The sequence below is a fragment of the Hyperoodon ampullatus genome, assembly GCF_949752795.1.
Source record: "Hyperoodon ampullatus genome assembly, chromosome: 2".
Taxonomy (NCBI): domain Eukaryota; kingdom Metazoa; phylum Chordata; class Mammalia; order Artiodactyla; family Ziphiidae; genus Hyperoodon; species Hyperoodon ampullatus.
This window is the reverse complement of record NC_136915.1, coordinates 48,933,565-48,948,857: the sequence shown is the minus strand read 5'-3', so window position 1 is coordinate 48,948,857 and position 15,293 is coordinate 48,933,565. Positions and strand designations below refer to the sequence as shown.

The window sequence follows — 15,293 nt, the reverse complement described above, 5'->3', positions numbered from 1 at the left end:
GAAAATAATGAGTAATGTAGATGACCTAACAGTGGCAGGTGATTCAAAACTCACTGGAGCTTTGTTTCTTACCTTTGAATCTATAGACTTGAAACTCATTGCAACATAACAAATACTTATTTAAATGCCTCCTGTGGAGGATGGCAAGCACTACCTCACAGAACCTCTGTTCTCAAGGTCTAAATAACTAAAATCTATCAAAAAAGAGAAACCGTCCTGAAACTCAATACCCTTTCTCTAGCTACTTATTATCTGTCCTTTCCCTCTCAACTAAATGGTTGAAAACAAAGGCCTCCTCTGCTCATCTTGGATACATCTTTCCAAGCTCACTGCAACTGGGGTTCTGTTCCACCACGACAGAGGACTTGTTTTTGGTAAGGTCACTAATTTCTTTGTTAAATCCAGTGGATACATGTAAGTCCTTATTGTACTTGGCTTCTCTATAATATCTTAAATTGTTGATCATGCCATCCTTTGAAGGAAAAAAATATTAACTTTTCCCCAGGTTTCTATGTTATCATTATTTCTTATTCCTCGCCTTTGGCTGTTGCTCCTCCTGTTTGATTGGTTAGTTTTGGTTTTGTGTGCATGCATGTGTTCTAATTCTGCCATTCATTTCTTTAAAAATTATGTGTTTCTCAGATTTCCTGTATCAGTTCTCTTCCCTTCTTCCTTTATATGTTCTTGAATGGTCTCATCTACATCTAGGGCTTTAATTACAATCACTATAGTAAAGATATCAAAATTTACAATTTTGAGGTCAGATTTCTCTCTTCCACTTTAATAAGCTTGCTAGATAACTCTGTTTGAAACTCAGAATTCCATATTAACTCATAATCTCAACTGTCCCCATCCAAATATGATCCCTTTCTTCTAAAATCTATGTGGGTGATTGTTTCAATAAACACACAGCTGCTCAGACCAAAACCCTAGGCATTCACTGTCCTTGACTCCTCCTCCTCTCGTGCCCTGCACCCTCTTCTGTTTAAATAACTCTCAAAATGTTCCTGCTTCCCCATCCCCACTGCACAGCCACGTGAAGGCACTCATTGCTTCTCAGCTGGATTATTGCAATGACTTCCTGAATGGCCACCTCACCTCCACTTCACTTTATTTTCCAAACTTTCTAAAGTACAAATAAGATCATGTCACAAAACCCACCATTCACCAGCTTAAAAATGGTTAGTCGTTGTCCATTGCTCTCAAAATGAAATCCAAACTGCTTAAGAAGGCATAAAATTCATTATTGATCCAGCTCCTGGCAAACTCTCAGCCTCAGCTGTACTTCCCACTTACTCACCATTCCTATGTTCCATCCATACTGTACATTTGGGTGTTCCTTGAACTCTTCAAGATTTCCAGCATTTCTAAACCTTCACATTTGTTCCAGCTTCGTCGATTCATTCAACAAATATTTACTGAGCATGTACTATATGCCAGACACTATGCTAAGTGTTGGTATAAAGCAGTGAATGAAACAGATATAATTCCTATTCCTATCTGATTGGAGAGGCAGATAAATAAATTAATTTAAAAAATCTATACGGCTTCCCTGGTGGTGCAGTGGTTGAGAGTCCACCTGCCGATGCAGGGGACATGGGTTCGTGTCCCGGTCCGGGAAGATCCCACATGCCGTGGAGTGGCTGGGCCCGTGAGCCATGGTCGCTGAGCCTGCGCATCCGGAGCCTGTGCTCCGCAACGGGAGAAGCCACAACAGTAAGAAGCCTGCGTACCGCAAAACAACAACAACAACAAAAAAAAAAAACCCAAAAAAACCCACACAACTATAATTAAACATAGAAGTTTGATTGCTTTGGATATTTTGAAAGAGAGTGGACATATGGTCTGTGTGTTGGAAGGAGATTGATAGTCATTTTAAAGTAGATTATCTGGGGAAGGCCTTTCCAAGGAGGTGAGAATTTAAGAACAAAAGAATTGTTCTGTCTGTAACACACTTTGCCATGCTTTTTGCTTGGTTGACTATTTTATCCTTCATTATTTAAAACTGAATTCAGATTTTGTTTTCCCCAGGAAGTCCTCTCTGAGCTTATCTATTTGGGTTAGGTCCCCCTTTTTATCAGAGCATTCTTTTCATAGTTGTATTCGTCTTATTTCTTGCCTGTCTCCTCCTCTAGATGGGAACTCCCTGAGGTAGGGGCTATGGCTTTCTGGTCTCTATCATGTGGCCTCATACCAAAGCATAGTTTGTTAAATCAGATAACAAAGAAGGACCTGCCTCCAAAAAATGTGCAAAATAATTTGGAAGCTCAGAATAGGTAGACATTTCCATTATTTAGGGGATCAGAAAAGTCTCTGTGCCAAGTTAAAGAAGCAAGGATAGGAAACATTTTGACACAGTTGGAGATTGGGGTTGAGAGAGAGAGAGAGAGAGAGAGAGAAGCGGGGAAGGTTTGCTGGGGGGAGAGGGCTGGACAGCTGTGTAAATGGAAAACAAGTGTGTTTGGGAAGTTTCATTGGACCAGAAGGCATGTGATCAAGAAAATGGGTGTTACGAGCAGGAAATGCAATTTGGCAGGAGATGGAGAGGAGAGCCCTGGAATATAAAATTAGAGTTAAGAATGAATTCTTTCTTAAAAATAAATGATATATTTGTAAAAATGAAAATAAGAAACATGTAAGTTTAAAGCAAGATAAAATAAATTTCCCTCAACCTATAACTCAACTTCAGAACTAGAACATATCCAGTGCCTTGGTTTCTCTACCTTGTGCACACCCCTTGGTCTATCTCATTGCCTTCCCCCAAGGTAAACACTCTCCTACATTTCAAGTCTTTCACCTCCTGTTCAAAACCAAAATACTGTTATCAAGCACAGGTGATAAAAATATATTGTTTCATTAGGGATTTTAACATTGTAAAAACGGTATGTTGTATATAGAATTCTGCAACTTCTTTTTTACTCAAAATCCATCATTTTTTAAGCCAATATTAATTTATTCATTTTCACTGTTCTATAATATTCTATTTTATGTACATACCACAATTTATTTATCCATTTTCTTGTGAGTATTGGGGTAGTTCCATATTTTTTGCACTTTTGAACAATACTGCTACAAATGTTCTTATTTATATGTATACTTAGAAGGGAAAATAATGCAAATTTTATAGGGAATGAAAATTCATAAGAAAAGCCAACTTGTTTTCCAAAGGAAAATAGGCAGAAGATATGAACAGGTCTTCTATAGAAAGACATGGGGGTGAATAAACATATTAAAAGAGGTTCAACATTGTTAGTAATGAAGGTAATGCAAATTAATACCACAATGAGATAGTATCTTATACCCAATAAATTGGCAAAAATTAAGAATTCTTTCTGTGTTGGTGAGAATGTGGATCAGTATTCCCTTTAAATACTGCTGGGAAGAGTGTAAGTTGGTACAACCACTTTGGAAAATAAGCTGGCATTTTCTTATGAATTTGCATTCCCTGTAAAATTTGCATTTATTGTATTTTCCCTTCTAAGTATACATGTGATTTATGATTGTTACTTTCTATATCTTTAAAGAAATCTTTATCCCAAGATCATAATATATTCTCCCATATTTTCTTCTAAAACTGTTAATTTTTTGGCTTTTACACATAAGCCTTAGATCTACCTGGAACTGATTTTGGCATTTTTAGTGAAGTAGAGAGCCAATTAAATTTTCTTCCATGTGGGTAAATGTTCTAGCATGATTAATTGCATAGCCCCTATTTTCCCCATTTCTACAATGCCATCTTTGTCATACTAAGTTTCCAAAAATCTGAATATCTGTTCCCATGCTCTGTATTCTATTTGTCATTTTTTTAACATCTTTATTGGAGTATAATTGCTTTACAATGTTGTGTTAGTTTCTGCTGTAGAACAAAGTGAATCAGCTATACATATACATATATCCCCATATCCCCTCCCTCTTGCATCTCCCTCCCACCCTCCCTATCCCACCCCTCTAGGTGGTCACAAAGCACTGAGCTGATCTCCCTGTGCTATGCAGCTGCTTCCCACTAGCTATCTGTTTTACATTTGGTAGTGTATATATGTCCATGCCACTCTCTCACTTCATCCCAGCTTACCCTTCCCCCTCCCCGTGTGTCATTTCTATCTTAATTGAATTGTGATCTGGAAAAGTAGTTGATATGGTATTAGTACACTGAGGAAGTAGCTGATATCAGTACTTTGACATATTCTGTGACATGATTCATGCCTAATATATGGTCGATTTTTATATGTCCCATGTGTACTTTAGAAAAATATGACTTCTCTAATTGTTTGATACAAGGATCAACTTATGTCCTCTAAATCAAATATTTGGATTGGCCAAAAAGTTCGTTCAGGTTTTTCTACTGTTATGGAAAAACCCAAACGAATTTTTTGGCCAACACAATATGTGTTAATTCTCTCAATAAAATCGTTTATAGATTTATGGATTTTTAGATGCTTGATCCATTAATATATGAAAGAAGTGGGTTGAAATCTCACAGAAAGATGGTAGATTTGTCAGTTTTTTCCAAAAGTTCCTTCATTTTTTTCTTTATATATTCTAAGGCTCTTTTGTTAGTTGCATACAAAATTTTAAATATCTTCTGGTGAATTAAATGTTTCTTTTTAGGTTGTAGCCATCTCCATCCTCCCTAATATCAATACTATTAATAACAAAAATACTTATGTAGGTCTTACTGTCACTGTTTTTAGATTTAACATGTATTAACTCATTCAATCTTCACAACAATTGTGAAGTAGATACTATTACTATACAAATTTTGTAGAAGAGAGGTTGAGACACACAGGTGAAGTTATTTGCCCAAGCTCATAGCGCCACTAAGTGGTAGAACCAGGATTCAAACCCCAGCAACTAGACTCCCAATCCATTCTCTTTACTACAACACTAAGCTAATTTCCTAGTGATGCTTTGTCTTAAAGTCTAATTTGCCCAGTCTTATACCTACCTGACCTTTCTTTTAGTTAGTATTTCCCTAGTATACATTTTTCATCCTTTTTCTGATTTCCATATTCTTGTTCAATGTGTCTTATATAAAGAGCATAGAGCTGAACTGGCTTTAAAAAATATCTAACATGACGATACGTCTTAACTCCTACCTCGCCCTAATGTAAAGTTTAATCTTCTGAAATATTGTGGTGCTGATAGCATTTTCCTCAGGACAGACTTGTCTTCTGTGCTTTCAAAGTGCTTACTGCTCTCTCTGGTTTCAGTTTATTTGCTGGGGGCTATTAAGGTATAATGTACAGGACTTAATCTAAGTGTAAAGTGTGGCAATTTGTTAAAACAAGACAAAAAAACCTTTATCCAGGATCTAGCAGTTTTGTACTGGGAGGGCCCTATCAGAAAATTCTTTTGCCCTACTGCCAAATAAGGAAGTCCAGAACTGTGGGCAAGAGGACAATATAATTAGAGCCACACTTCAGGAAGAGTAACTAGACCTAGAACCTTCTGCAGAATGCTTTTGAGGGAAGGTCGGAAGTAGAACATTTGTTAGAATATTGTTAAAGGTGCTCAGGTGAAAGATGATCAAAATGTGTTTTGGGGTGGTGAAAAAATGAAGAAGATATTTTAAGATTAAATGATATTTACCAAGGCACTTAACCCTATCAAAATCTGACCAATTTCTTTTTCATGTGATAGAATAAATCTTCTGTAGTTTGGCCTCAGAGAAATCAATTATTAAAGACATTTGTAGCAGATGGAACACTGATGGAAAATAGCAGAATTTGGAATAGGAAGGGAGATGGAAGATATCTGAGTTCTTGTCAGCTTGGCTAGTTTGCATTGTCATGTCCTGGTACATATTCGGTTGAAGAGATGCCTACACAACTCTGGATTAAATTGTCGCTAGACAATCCGGACCTCTGATTTTCATTTCCTTTTGTTCATTAGAATTTCCCCTAGAGAGTCAGCAAGGGAAGGAAGAAGAGGGGAATCTTGAAAAAGACACTGGAACAGCTTCTACAACCTGGTCCCAGTGGGCCCTATGGCATGTCATGTTACTTCTCTGAATCTGTTTCTTAACCTATGATATGGCAAAAAAACAATCCTCATCCTGCCAAATTAATTAAGCTCTCTAACTAGATCCCTATAAAAGCTAAAATAAGTTGACAAAGAGTTGACCATAATGGTCACACGGCTAGCATGGGTAAAAATTGGTATGACTTATCTGAAGATATATTGTTTTATAATCATTAAAGAAAATAAACTGTTAAGCAGGCATTTGCTTTGCCTATTCCCTGCCCTCACAGCTATAGCTCCTAACAAGTCCATGCACAAGTTCTCATTAAACACTTGCTCTGTGCCTAGCACTGTGCTGAGCTTGTGGTAGGTATATCTGGAATGTGTGTCTGGATCCCATCTTTTGGGAACCTAAAATGAAGAGATAAAATGAGTGAACATCAGACAATTAGAAAAGAAGTAACCGCTGAGCTCGTTATAGACTCCAAAGGCAACAGACATTGAGAAAAGAGTGATCGGAGATCCCTAGACGAGTCCTGGAAGTCTTCTTAAAAGCTTTCCCTAAGCTGCCTCTTTCTTTTTTATTGAAGTACAGTTGATTTACAATATTGTGTTAGTTTCAGGTGTACAGCACACTGATCCAGTTATTTTTTCTGATTATATTCCATTATAGGTTATTATAATATTGAATATAATTTCTTGTGCTATACAGTAAATCCTTGCTGCTTATCTATTTTATGTATAGTAGTTTGTATCTGTTAAACCCATATTCCTAGCCCTCATCTTTAATGCTGGTCAGATGCTGAGTCCCTGATATTCTGTTGGACCTTGTGACCATATCTGAAGGGAATTGTGACACAATGTCACTGAAAAAATTTTAAATTCCTTTGACGTAATATTCTTGTGGTTATAACTTACCCAGTGAAAAGTTGTGTTCTGATGTGCAGACACCATAGACATACAGATGGTTGATAGAGGAGGGGCCAGTTTTGTTCACATCAGTGATGAACATATTGGTTGCTTTGTCATACCAGCAAAGTAAAGTTTTAAAGCAGCAGGCGTGGTGAAAGACCATAGACTTTGGAGTCAAACACACTTGGATTCAAAGCCACTGGGTTCAAAGCCACTATCTCTGTGACCATAGTAAGTTACCTAGATCATCTCTTTCCCCCTTTGTAAAACTTTATGAAAGACTACTTTAAAGGACTGTTGTAATGCTTCCTGTAAAAACCACATTAGTTGACATATGTAAAATGCCTAGCATAAGACTTGACACATAGGGGCTCAAAAAATATGAGTTCCTTCTATAATACCCTCTCTCCTCTCTGCATCCTTTTCTGCTAATGCTAAATACTAGTTGGATTAGTCTTGTCCCACAGTGAAGGTCCATTTTATCATTCGCGTTTTAGAGGTGAAGAAACTGAGGCTCAGAAAGGAGAGGAAGTGTGATTATTAGCAGGTTGATTTCTTGCTTCTGGCTTCAATTTTTTTTTAATTTAATTTTTATTTTATATTGGAGTATAGTTGATTTACAATGTTGTATCAGTTTCAGGTGTACAGCAAAGTGATTCAGTTATACATATATCCACTCTTTTTCAGATTCTGGCTTCAAATTTGGATTGCCACAGATCAGGTGTTGGCAAGCTATGGCCTGGGGGCCAAATATGGCCGGCCACTTGTTATTGTAAATACAGTCGCAATAGCAGAGTTGAGTAGTTACCATAGAGATGGCATGGCTTGCAAAACCTAAAATATTTACGTTCTGGCCTTGCCATAGATTATCAAAATATACTTCTAGATGACTTTTTAATTTTTTGGTAAAACACAGTTGCCCAGAAAGTACTGATTGTTCCGTAAGGGTTTTAGTTCAATCTTAATTTACTTGCTCCAAATATTTTTCTTCTCAGGGATGAAGATAAACTAAAGACTTGGAAGCCCAAGTTTTTGATATCAAAGGAAAAAAAAGAGAAAAATGGTGCTAAAGAATCAGAAAGGTAAGCACAAAAGTACACTTAAATTACAGCTCATCTGCTGCGATTTATACCTCTTACTAGCTGTGTGACCTTGGGCAGGTCATTAAATTTGATTTTCAGGTTCCTCATCTACAGAATGAGAATATTAACACCTACATTATAGTACAACTGAGAGGATTAAAAGAGAAAAAGAATATGAAAATGTAAAGCGTCACACACATTTATCTTTATCATTCCTGCTTTTGGTGGATAGGGAGCAAGAAAATGCTAGCCAGTCCTTATCAAATGATGAAAAATTTCTAGTATTCCTTTAGGCTGTAGGAACTTTTCCCCAGTAAGATAGAACTTAAATAATACACCAGTTAGAACTTAAGTGATGCTTTGAGAAACTAGGTATCACACAGTAAGACTGATTTCCCTAAAATACAATATAATTCTAGTTATCACTACATTAGTGTTAGAAATAAAAAAGCATGTTTTATTGATTCAAGATCTCATCTTTATTCATGTGATTCAAATTCCCAGTTGGCTTGGTGGGGTGGTGATATTTTTTACTATCTCTGATGGTCACTTAGTGCTCTGTGCTTCAGTCTTCTCAGTTGCTGGGATATGGGGCAGGAGCTGAGGCACTTGGTTTAACAAGTGTCTTGGGGAAATCCTTGTCTAAACGGTCATTGAACTGGGAACACTGCATGGTCTGTCTGCTCTGGGAAATCTGTCTAGAAAAGTCCTACACGGGCACCCCAAGAGAAATCAGACATCAGTCTATACCAAATTTAAACTCAGAGGATGGCATAGGATGGCCCTTCCCTTAAAGTTTGTTTTCTTTAAGTTTAGACTTGATGTAATTTATTTTTCCCAAGCTGGAAAGATGTATTCATTAGACGAGAAGAGCATCTTTCTACCTTAAACTTCACACTTTTACTTCTGCGTAGCATAACAAAACAGCATTCCAAGAGATGAAATAACAGTGAAATTGTTTACCTTCCCCACCCCAAAAAAAGCTTCTAGTATTTTAATGTCTATACCTAAGTCTTTTTAGGAAACAATCTTCTTGTGCTTTTTTATTTCTTACAACAAACTGATATAATGGTTTACTTTTTTTCTCAACTGAGTAAATTTGAAAATGCAATATTGAGTCTATTATTATTCCTGTAAATTGATGTATCAATTTTCTATGTGTTCTTTGTTCCTTTTTAAATGGTTTCTACCATAACTTACTCTACCAATAAGAATTACTTTCTGTATTAGTGCAACCCTTTTATTATCCCTTTATTAATCAAAGATGATGACCAGTTTTCAGAGAAGTCTGGGGAAGGGTATCCCTGGTATAAAGGCATAGAAATGACAGCCCACCGTCTAAGAAGTTCCATGTAGACTTTGAATGTATATGGAAAAGGGCAGCTGGAAAGGTAGGTTGGGACCAGATTATAAAATGCCCTGTGTACCACACTAAGGAATTTGACTTTATCTTATAGGCAGTAGAGACAGATTGAAAGGTTTTAAGCAAGAGAGTGACATGATCTCTTAAATTTTAGAAAGATGACTCTGGAGGAAGGTATGCAGATAGATTTGAGGAAGGAGAGATAACAGGAAGATGGTATAAAATTAAACACATAAAATTATATCTGAATTTATCCTGAAATAGAATGAGTTTATGGCTTTGGAAGCTTAGAGTTTTATTATAATACACTTCACTCTACCTGCATATTTCGGCCCACTTATCTCCCAGGAATTTCTTCAAAACCAAGAAGCAAAACTTAGAAAAGAACAGAATGGAAAGAGAAGAAAAACTTTTTAGAGAAAGATTCAAGGTATGTTCTCCTCTGAAAGTAAAAATTAACAATAAGAGGAATTTCTTTTTTTAAAGATTCTATAAGTGTGTTGCACATCTGCCTCACTGGGATTGACATGATCTTTGATTAAACATCTGATATGTTAATTTTTTCCTGATACATTTCTGTATTATCATGCCTTCGTACATGCTATTTCCTCTGCCTGGAAAAACTGCTAAGTCATTCTTTAAGGCTCTGTTAAATGTCACCCACACTTCCCTAACTCAACCAGGCAAAGTTACTCCCTCAGCACATTTCATACATCTATTACACAGTATCCGTTATAACACTGATCAGGGATATTACTCTGTGTGTGTGTGTGTGTGTGTATTTTGAACTAAAGTCTTGAGATCCTTCTGAAGAGATTTTTGTCTTGTTCAAGTTTTCCCTCCAGCTCCCAACATAAAAATGGTCACACTAAATGATTAAAAACTTCTTTCATTTAGAGTCCATAGAGCATTTTTCTATAATTGCAAAGTTCAAACACTCCTCCCTTTTGATTTCATATACTGTCACAGTGAGAATTTATTAATTTTAAGAAACATATATTGAACACCTTCCATGTACCAGACATTGGATTGAGAGAAAGTATGCATCCTGCTCATGGAATCTGTCCAAATTACTACTTTGCCTAAAATCTTTCAAAAGTTCCTCATTGCCAAACAGATAAAGATTAGGTTTCTTAACATGAGATATAAAGCTCTTCATGTCATGACCTTTGCTTGTCTTTCTGGTTTTATTTCCTGCCATTCTTCACCTTGCACTTTGTGCCTTGGCCACAAATTGTTCATAGATCTGTTTCTTGAATGAAAGTCCACCTTTATCCTTGCCCTGCTATTTCCTTCCTCTAGGCATTTATCTGGTCTGTTCCAACTGTCTGGTGTACCCTTGCTACTTTTCTCCATCTGACTAGCTCCTGTTCATTTATGATGACCTAATCGAGGCATCTCCTCTAGGAACCCACACTTCCTGAATAAAGAAACTACATACCTATATACCTGAGCAAACCTCTAGCTTATCACAAAACATTAGCATTATTGCAATTACATGTTCATCAATTAAACTATGAGCTCCTGGAGGACAAGGGTATATTATCTATCCTTATATCCATACACAGAGCAGAATAGGAGTACCTAACACTGTGTAAATATCCAAAAACGTTTTTGGACTGAACTAACATAGGAACATACACAAATCCCTCATAATCATTAATAAATTCTGCTTGGACCAAAGCTGATTAGGGTTACTATATCTAGGAATTGTGATATGAAATTATTTACTGCAAACTGTGACGTTACTTGATTAGCTGAAAAACAAGTGTGTAACTATTACTTGTTGAAAGGACCCTACGTTCCATCTAGTGCCCCCCATTGTAGCTGTGACACTCTGTGACACTCTCATATGGGACAGAAATCCCCATTCTCATATGTACGTGAGTCTCTTCTTCCTAATCACCTATGGTGAGTTTCCTTGATATATCTTTAGAAAAACTATACACTTTCAATAATTTTTATTCAGCTCAAATCACAAAACATTGGGTGCCCCATTTGTACCAGGCACTGAGGGTACAAGGATGGATAAAACTGTTTTCCATTTTCATTTTATGAGACAGTATGTTAATCAGAATCCATAATAAGGGTATATACAAAGTGCAGTTAAAACAGTAAATTATACATGGCAGTCATGAAAAGGTACTTAAGAAAGAAGAGTATTTCAGGCAGAGAAAACAGTAGGAGCAATGGCATGGAAATATGTAAGGTACACAGCACATTCAGGGTTATCACACAGCTTGATGTGGCTTCAATAAAGGGGACAGAAATGGGGGGCCGGGGAATGATGGTAGGCAAAGGACTCTGAATGTCAAACTAAGAAATGTGGATCTTACCCTGAATGAAGAGTTTCTAGGACTTTATAGAAAAAGAAGGTGACCACCTAATCAGATTTACATTTGAAGAAATCACTGTGCATTCACAGTGAACAATGGCCTGGAAAGGGTACGATCACTCTGGTAGGCAAAAGAAAAATCTTGTGGATTAGATCCCATTTGGTATAGATTAATCATCATTTATCATCCAAATTCAGGACATTTCTGAGAGTGGAAGGAGGCACACTTAATCACAGTAAGTATTTATAAATAGAGGCATTAACTGTAAGTAGAGACTATCCCAAGCAAAGGAAGATGTTTGGCCACCCTAATTTGGTGAAGTGGACATCTGTAAATATAAGCTACATATTCTGGAACTATTATTTTCCAGTCAATGGATTTCAGTACATTAGAAGGTGGTGTACCTGTTGATGTATGGGTTGGCTAGTTTACCACACAGAAAAAAACTCCCCTGAGGTCAGAAATCAAATTCCTTAGTTTTTTCCACAAATGCTTGTCTTTAACCACCAAGGGAGAGTGGGAAATTGTCCCACACATCATTCCTACCTCTTTAAAATGTGTGTGCTACAGCTGTATGTATATAAGAATAGATGAGCCCGCCAGAGAGGAAGGGTAGAAAGAACAGCTAGAAATGCTGTGTGTAAGAAAGAATTATAAGCTCTAAAGCACTACACAAAGAAAGAGGTTTTTCTTTCCCTCTTTTTTTTTCTTTTTTAACTTGTCCTTTCCCAGGTTTGGTGGTGACTTTATTACTGCAACAGTTAACATACCATTCATGGTACTTAATTCATACCAACGTTAACGCCTTCTCACCCACCAGAATTCATTCTAGTACAATTAGATAATGGGGGTGAAAACACTTTGAAAATATGATCGTACCAAACAAATGTAGGAAAGATTGTGATAATAATAAATGTACCATTATGTCTTTAAATAACTTTTCTTTCTCTGAATATCTTGCTATTATTTTCTTTTCCCTTAGTAATTAGTTAACTAATTAATATCTAGCATCTTGAGTTTATTTTGAGGTTAGTATAGTATGTCCTCCATTCATTTTGTTACAATGAAAAAGAATGAAAACTATGCAAGCACAGTCCGATTAGGAATTTCTCCTTTCAGTATGACAAAGAAATTACTGTCATGAACACAGCAGTGGCATGTTCCAATAATTCAAGAAATGGAATATTCGACTTGCCAATAACCCCTGGAGAAGAACTGGAAGTCATTGATATCACTGAAGACAATCTAGTGATATGTCGCAATTCTAAAGGCAAATGTAAGTTACTGGCTTATTGCCCATAAGATTTCAATCACTGTTTTTAAAAAAAAAAATCTCAAAGCATTATAACTTTCAGATTAGTAATAGTGATTTTTATTTCTATAGATGGATATGTGCTAATTGAACATCTAGATTTCAAGTGAGTGGTTTGATTTTATACTTTAAATAATAAATTCTAAATACATAATACATTATTATGTCTATAAGTCTCAAGGAAAGACTATTTCATATATTTAAATTCAGGAAAAGTTTTTCAATATGCAATGCCCTATTCTATAAGGATTACTTGGAAGAGACTATTTTTGTGTCTGCTGCTCCTGAGGTTATCACACTTCTCTACAGAGCATATTTATAAACATTTTAAAGGAGCATAAAAATATTAAACTGGGGGCTTCCCTGGTGGCGCAGTGGTTGAGAGTCCGCCTGCCGATGCAGGGGACACGGGTTCGTGCCCCGGTCCGGGAAGATCCCACATGCCGCGGAGCGTCTGGGCCCGTGAGCCATGGCCACTGAGCCTGCGCGTCGGGAGCCCATGCTTCGCGGCGGGAGAGGCCACAACAGTGAGAGGCCCACGTACCGCAAACAAACAAAAAATTAAACTGGATAAAAAGTTCCCCTGAAATCTCCTACTCACTATTCTATGGGCCTGTATTTCAAAATGTTTGTCTATTTTTCTTTTTTCTCAGGCATGAAGTTTAGTCACCTTAGGAAGATCAAGATCAAATGGTACAGTCTGCACAAGTGAGAACTAGTTCTAAGGTCTCAGTCCTGCCTCACATCAGTTTACGTGTCAGCATGAGATGGTGGAATCTGTGGAAACTTTCATCAGGAATTTAGAGGAGAAAAGCAAATCCTCCACATTTAGATGTTGATTTTGCTCCTAAGCAGTTATCTTTCAATGTCTATTTCAGTATCTATTTCACTGCTGGCTCAAGAAACTGTGAAACAGTGTGTGTTGGCATTCCAGCACTTGTTTAATGAGCCATGTCCAAAGTTAGAAATCACGCCTTATGGCACCTAGTCAGTCGTGCAGATGGTTAGTTTGCTTCTAATGCTTCTAATGTTAGTACACGAGTGTTTATCATTTCTAGAAGATGTTGTGCATTTAAACTGGGTGTAATTTAACGCTGAAAAGTAAATAGTATAACCAACATCTTTTAAATACTCCAATTTAAGGTATAATCTCAAAGCAGAAGGACATTTATATACCAATTTTATCACAAAACTAAAATCAGACAAATGCTGCCCAAAATTGATTTCTTTGGGAATAGTATGCTGAAAAGTAGTTTTTTCCTAAATTCACCCAACATTTTGAGAATTGCCTAAATATATTTAATAAAATTTAAATAATATATATGCTGTATCAGTTTAAAATAACCATTTTACTTATTTTAAACAACAGAATATTATTGTTTATTAAATATCTATTAAATATCTACTAAAATAATTCATAGGTATTTTTACTTACAGAAAGTAAAGGAACATAAATAAGCTGAGCTGTAAACAACATTCTATTTTTCAGATGATGTACACTGCCTGCTAGGGTGATTCTGCCCTTCAAGGGTATGATCCATGGCCTCATCCTTTCTACTGTGAGACTATTTTTTAAGGTTCTATGTTCTTTTATCTTCTTTTTCTTGTTCCAAATGGCACGTGCCAATAAAGGCCAAGCTCATTCTAGAAGACAAGGATCAAAAGTATTCATAAAGTTTAGAGAGGAAGATAGGTACACAGATTAGTACAAATAACAATTATAACACACAACATACAGGTGACACTGAAGCTTCATCTTTAAACACATATATTTGCTAGACAAGACACAGAGATGGAAAACTCCATGCTCTGCCTGGTGACCAGGAAGAAATTCAAGGAAAAGGAGTATAGTGTATCTGATAGGAAATGGCAAGTGCTGGAATGGGGTAAGTCAGGGCTAGAATGTGTCAGAGTTCACATGGACTTTTTTTCCTTTAGAGAGTAGGAACCATTCAAAGGTCCTAAGCAGGAAGACAATGCCAGGTGTCCGGAGAAAAAAGGAAAAAAAATCATGGCAATATGGGTGAAAGATTATGGATGCCAGATTAGAACTAAGAGAGACTAGTTATTTTTGCAATATTCAAGGCGTTAAGACCACTAGACCTTAAGACAGCAGCAATAGAAATATATAGTTTCAGGAGCCCCGTTAGAGGTAGAAGTGAGAGAGAAAAGGAATTAGGAGGTGACACTGAGATTTCTTTTCTGGGAGATGAGATTAAGGCTGGCACCAAAGAAAGACTGGGGATATATTTCTGCTTGGACCCCCCCCCGCCGGATTGAATTTACTTCTCAGTGAGAGGCAGGGCAACCAGGCAACAGCAGCCCTC

The 15,293-nt window shown here is 36.8% G+C and overlaps 1 protein-coding gene across 1 annotated transcript in view; it reads left to right on the top strand.

The window, feature by feature from the left end:
* FYB2 (FYN binding protein 2) overlaps positions 1–13,076 on the top strand; it is a gene marked incomplete at both ends in the record, with an annotated part of 168,557 nt that extends 155,481 nt beyond the window's left edge. The window contains 4 exon segments of the mRNA XM_079720915.1: positions 7,869–7,955; positions 9,667–9,748; positions 12,774–12,930; positions 13,039–13,076. Of these exon segments, the coding sequence (XP_079577041.1) occupies positions 7,869–7,955; positions 9,667–9,748; positions 12,774–12,930; positions 13,039–13,076 (364 nt within the window).
* Positions 13,077–15,293: the final 2,217 nt, after the last annotated feature.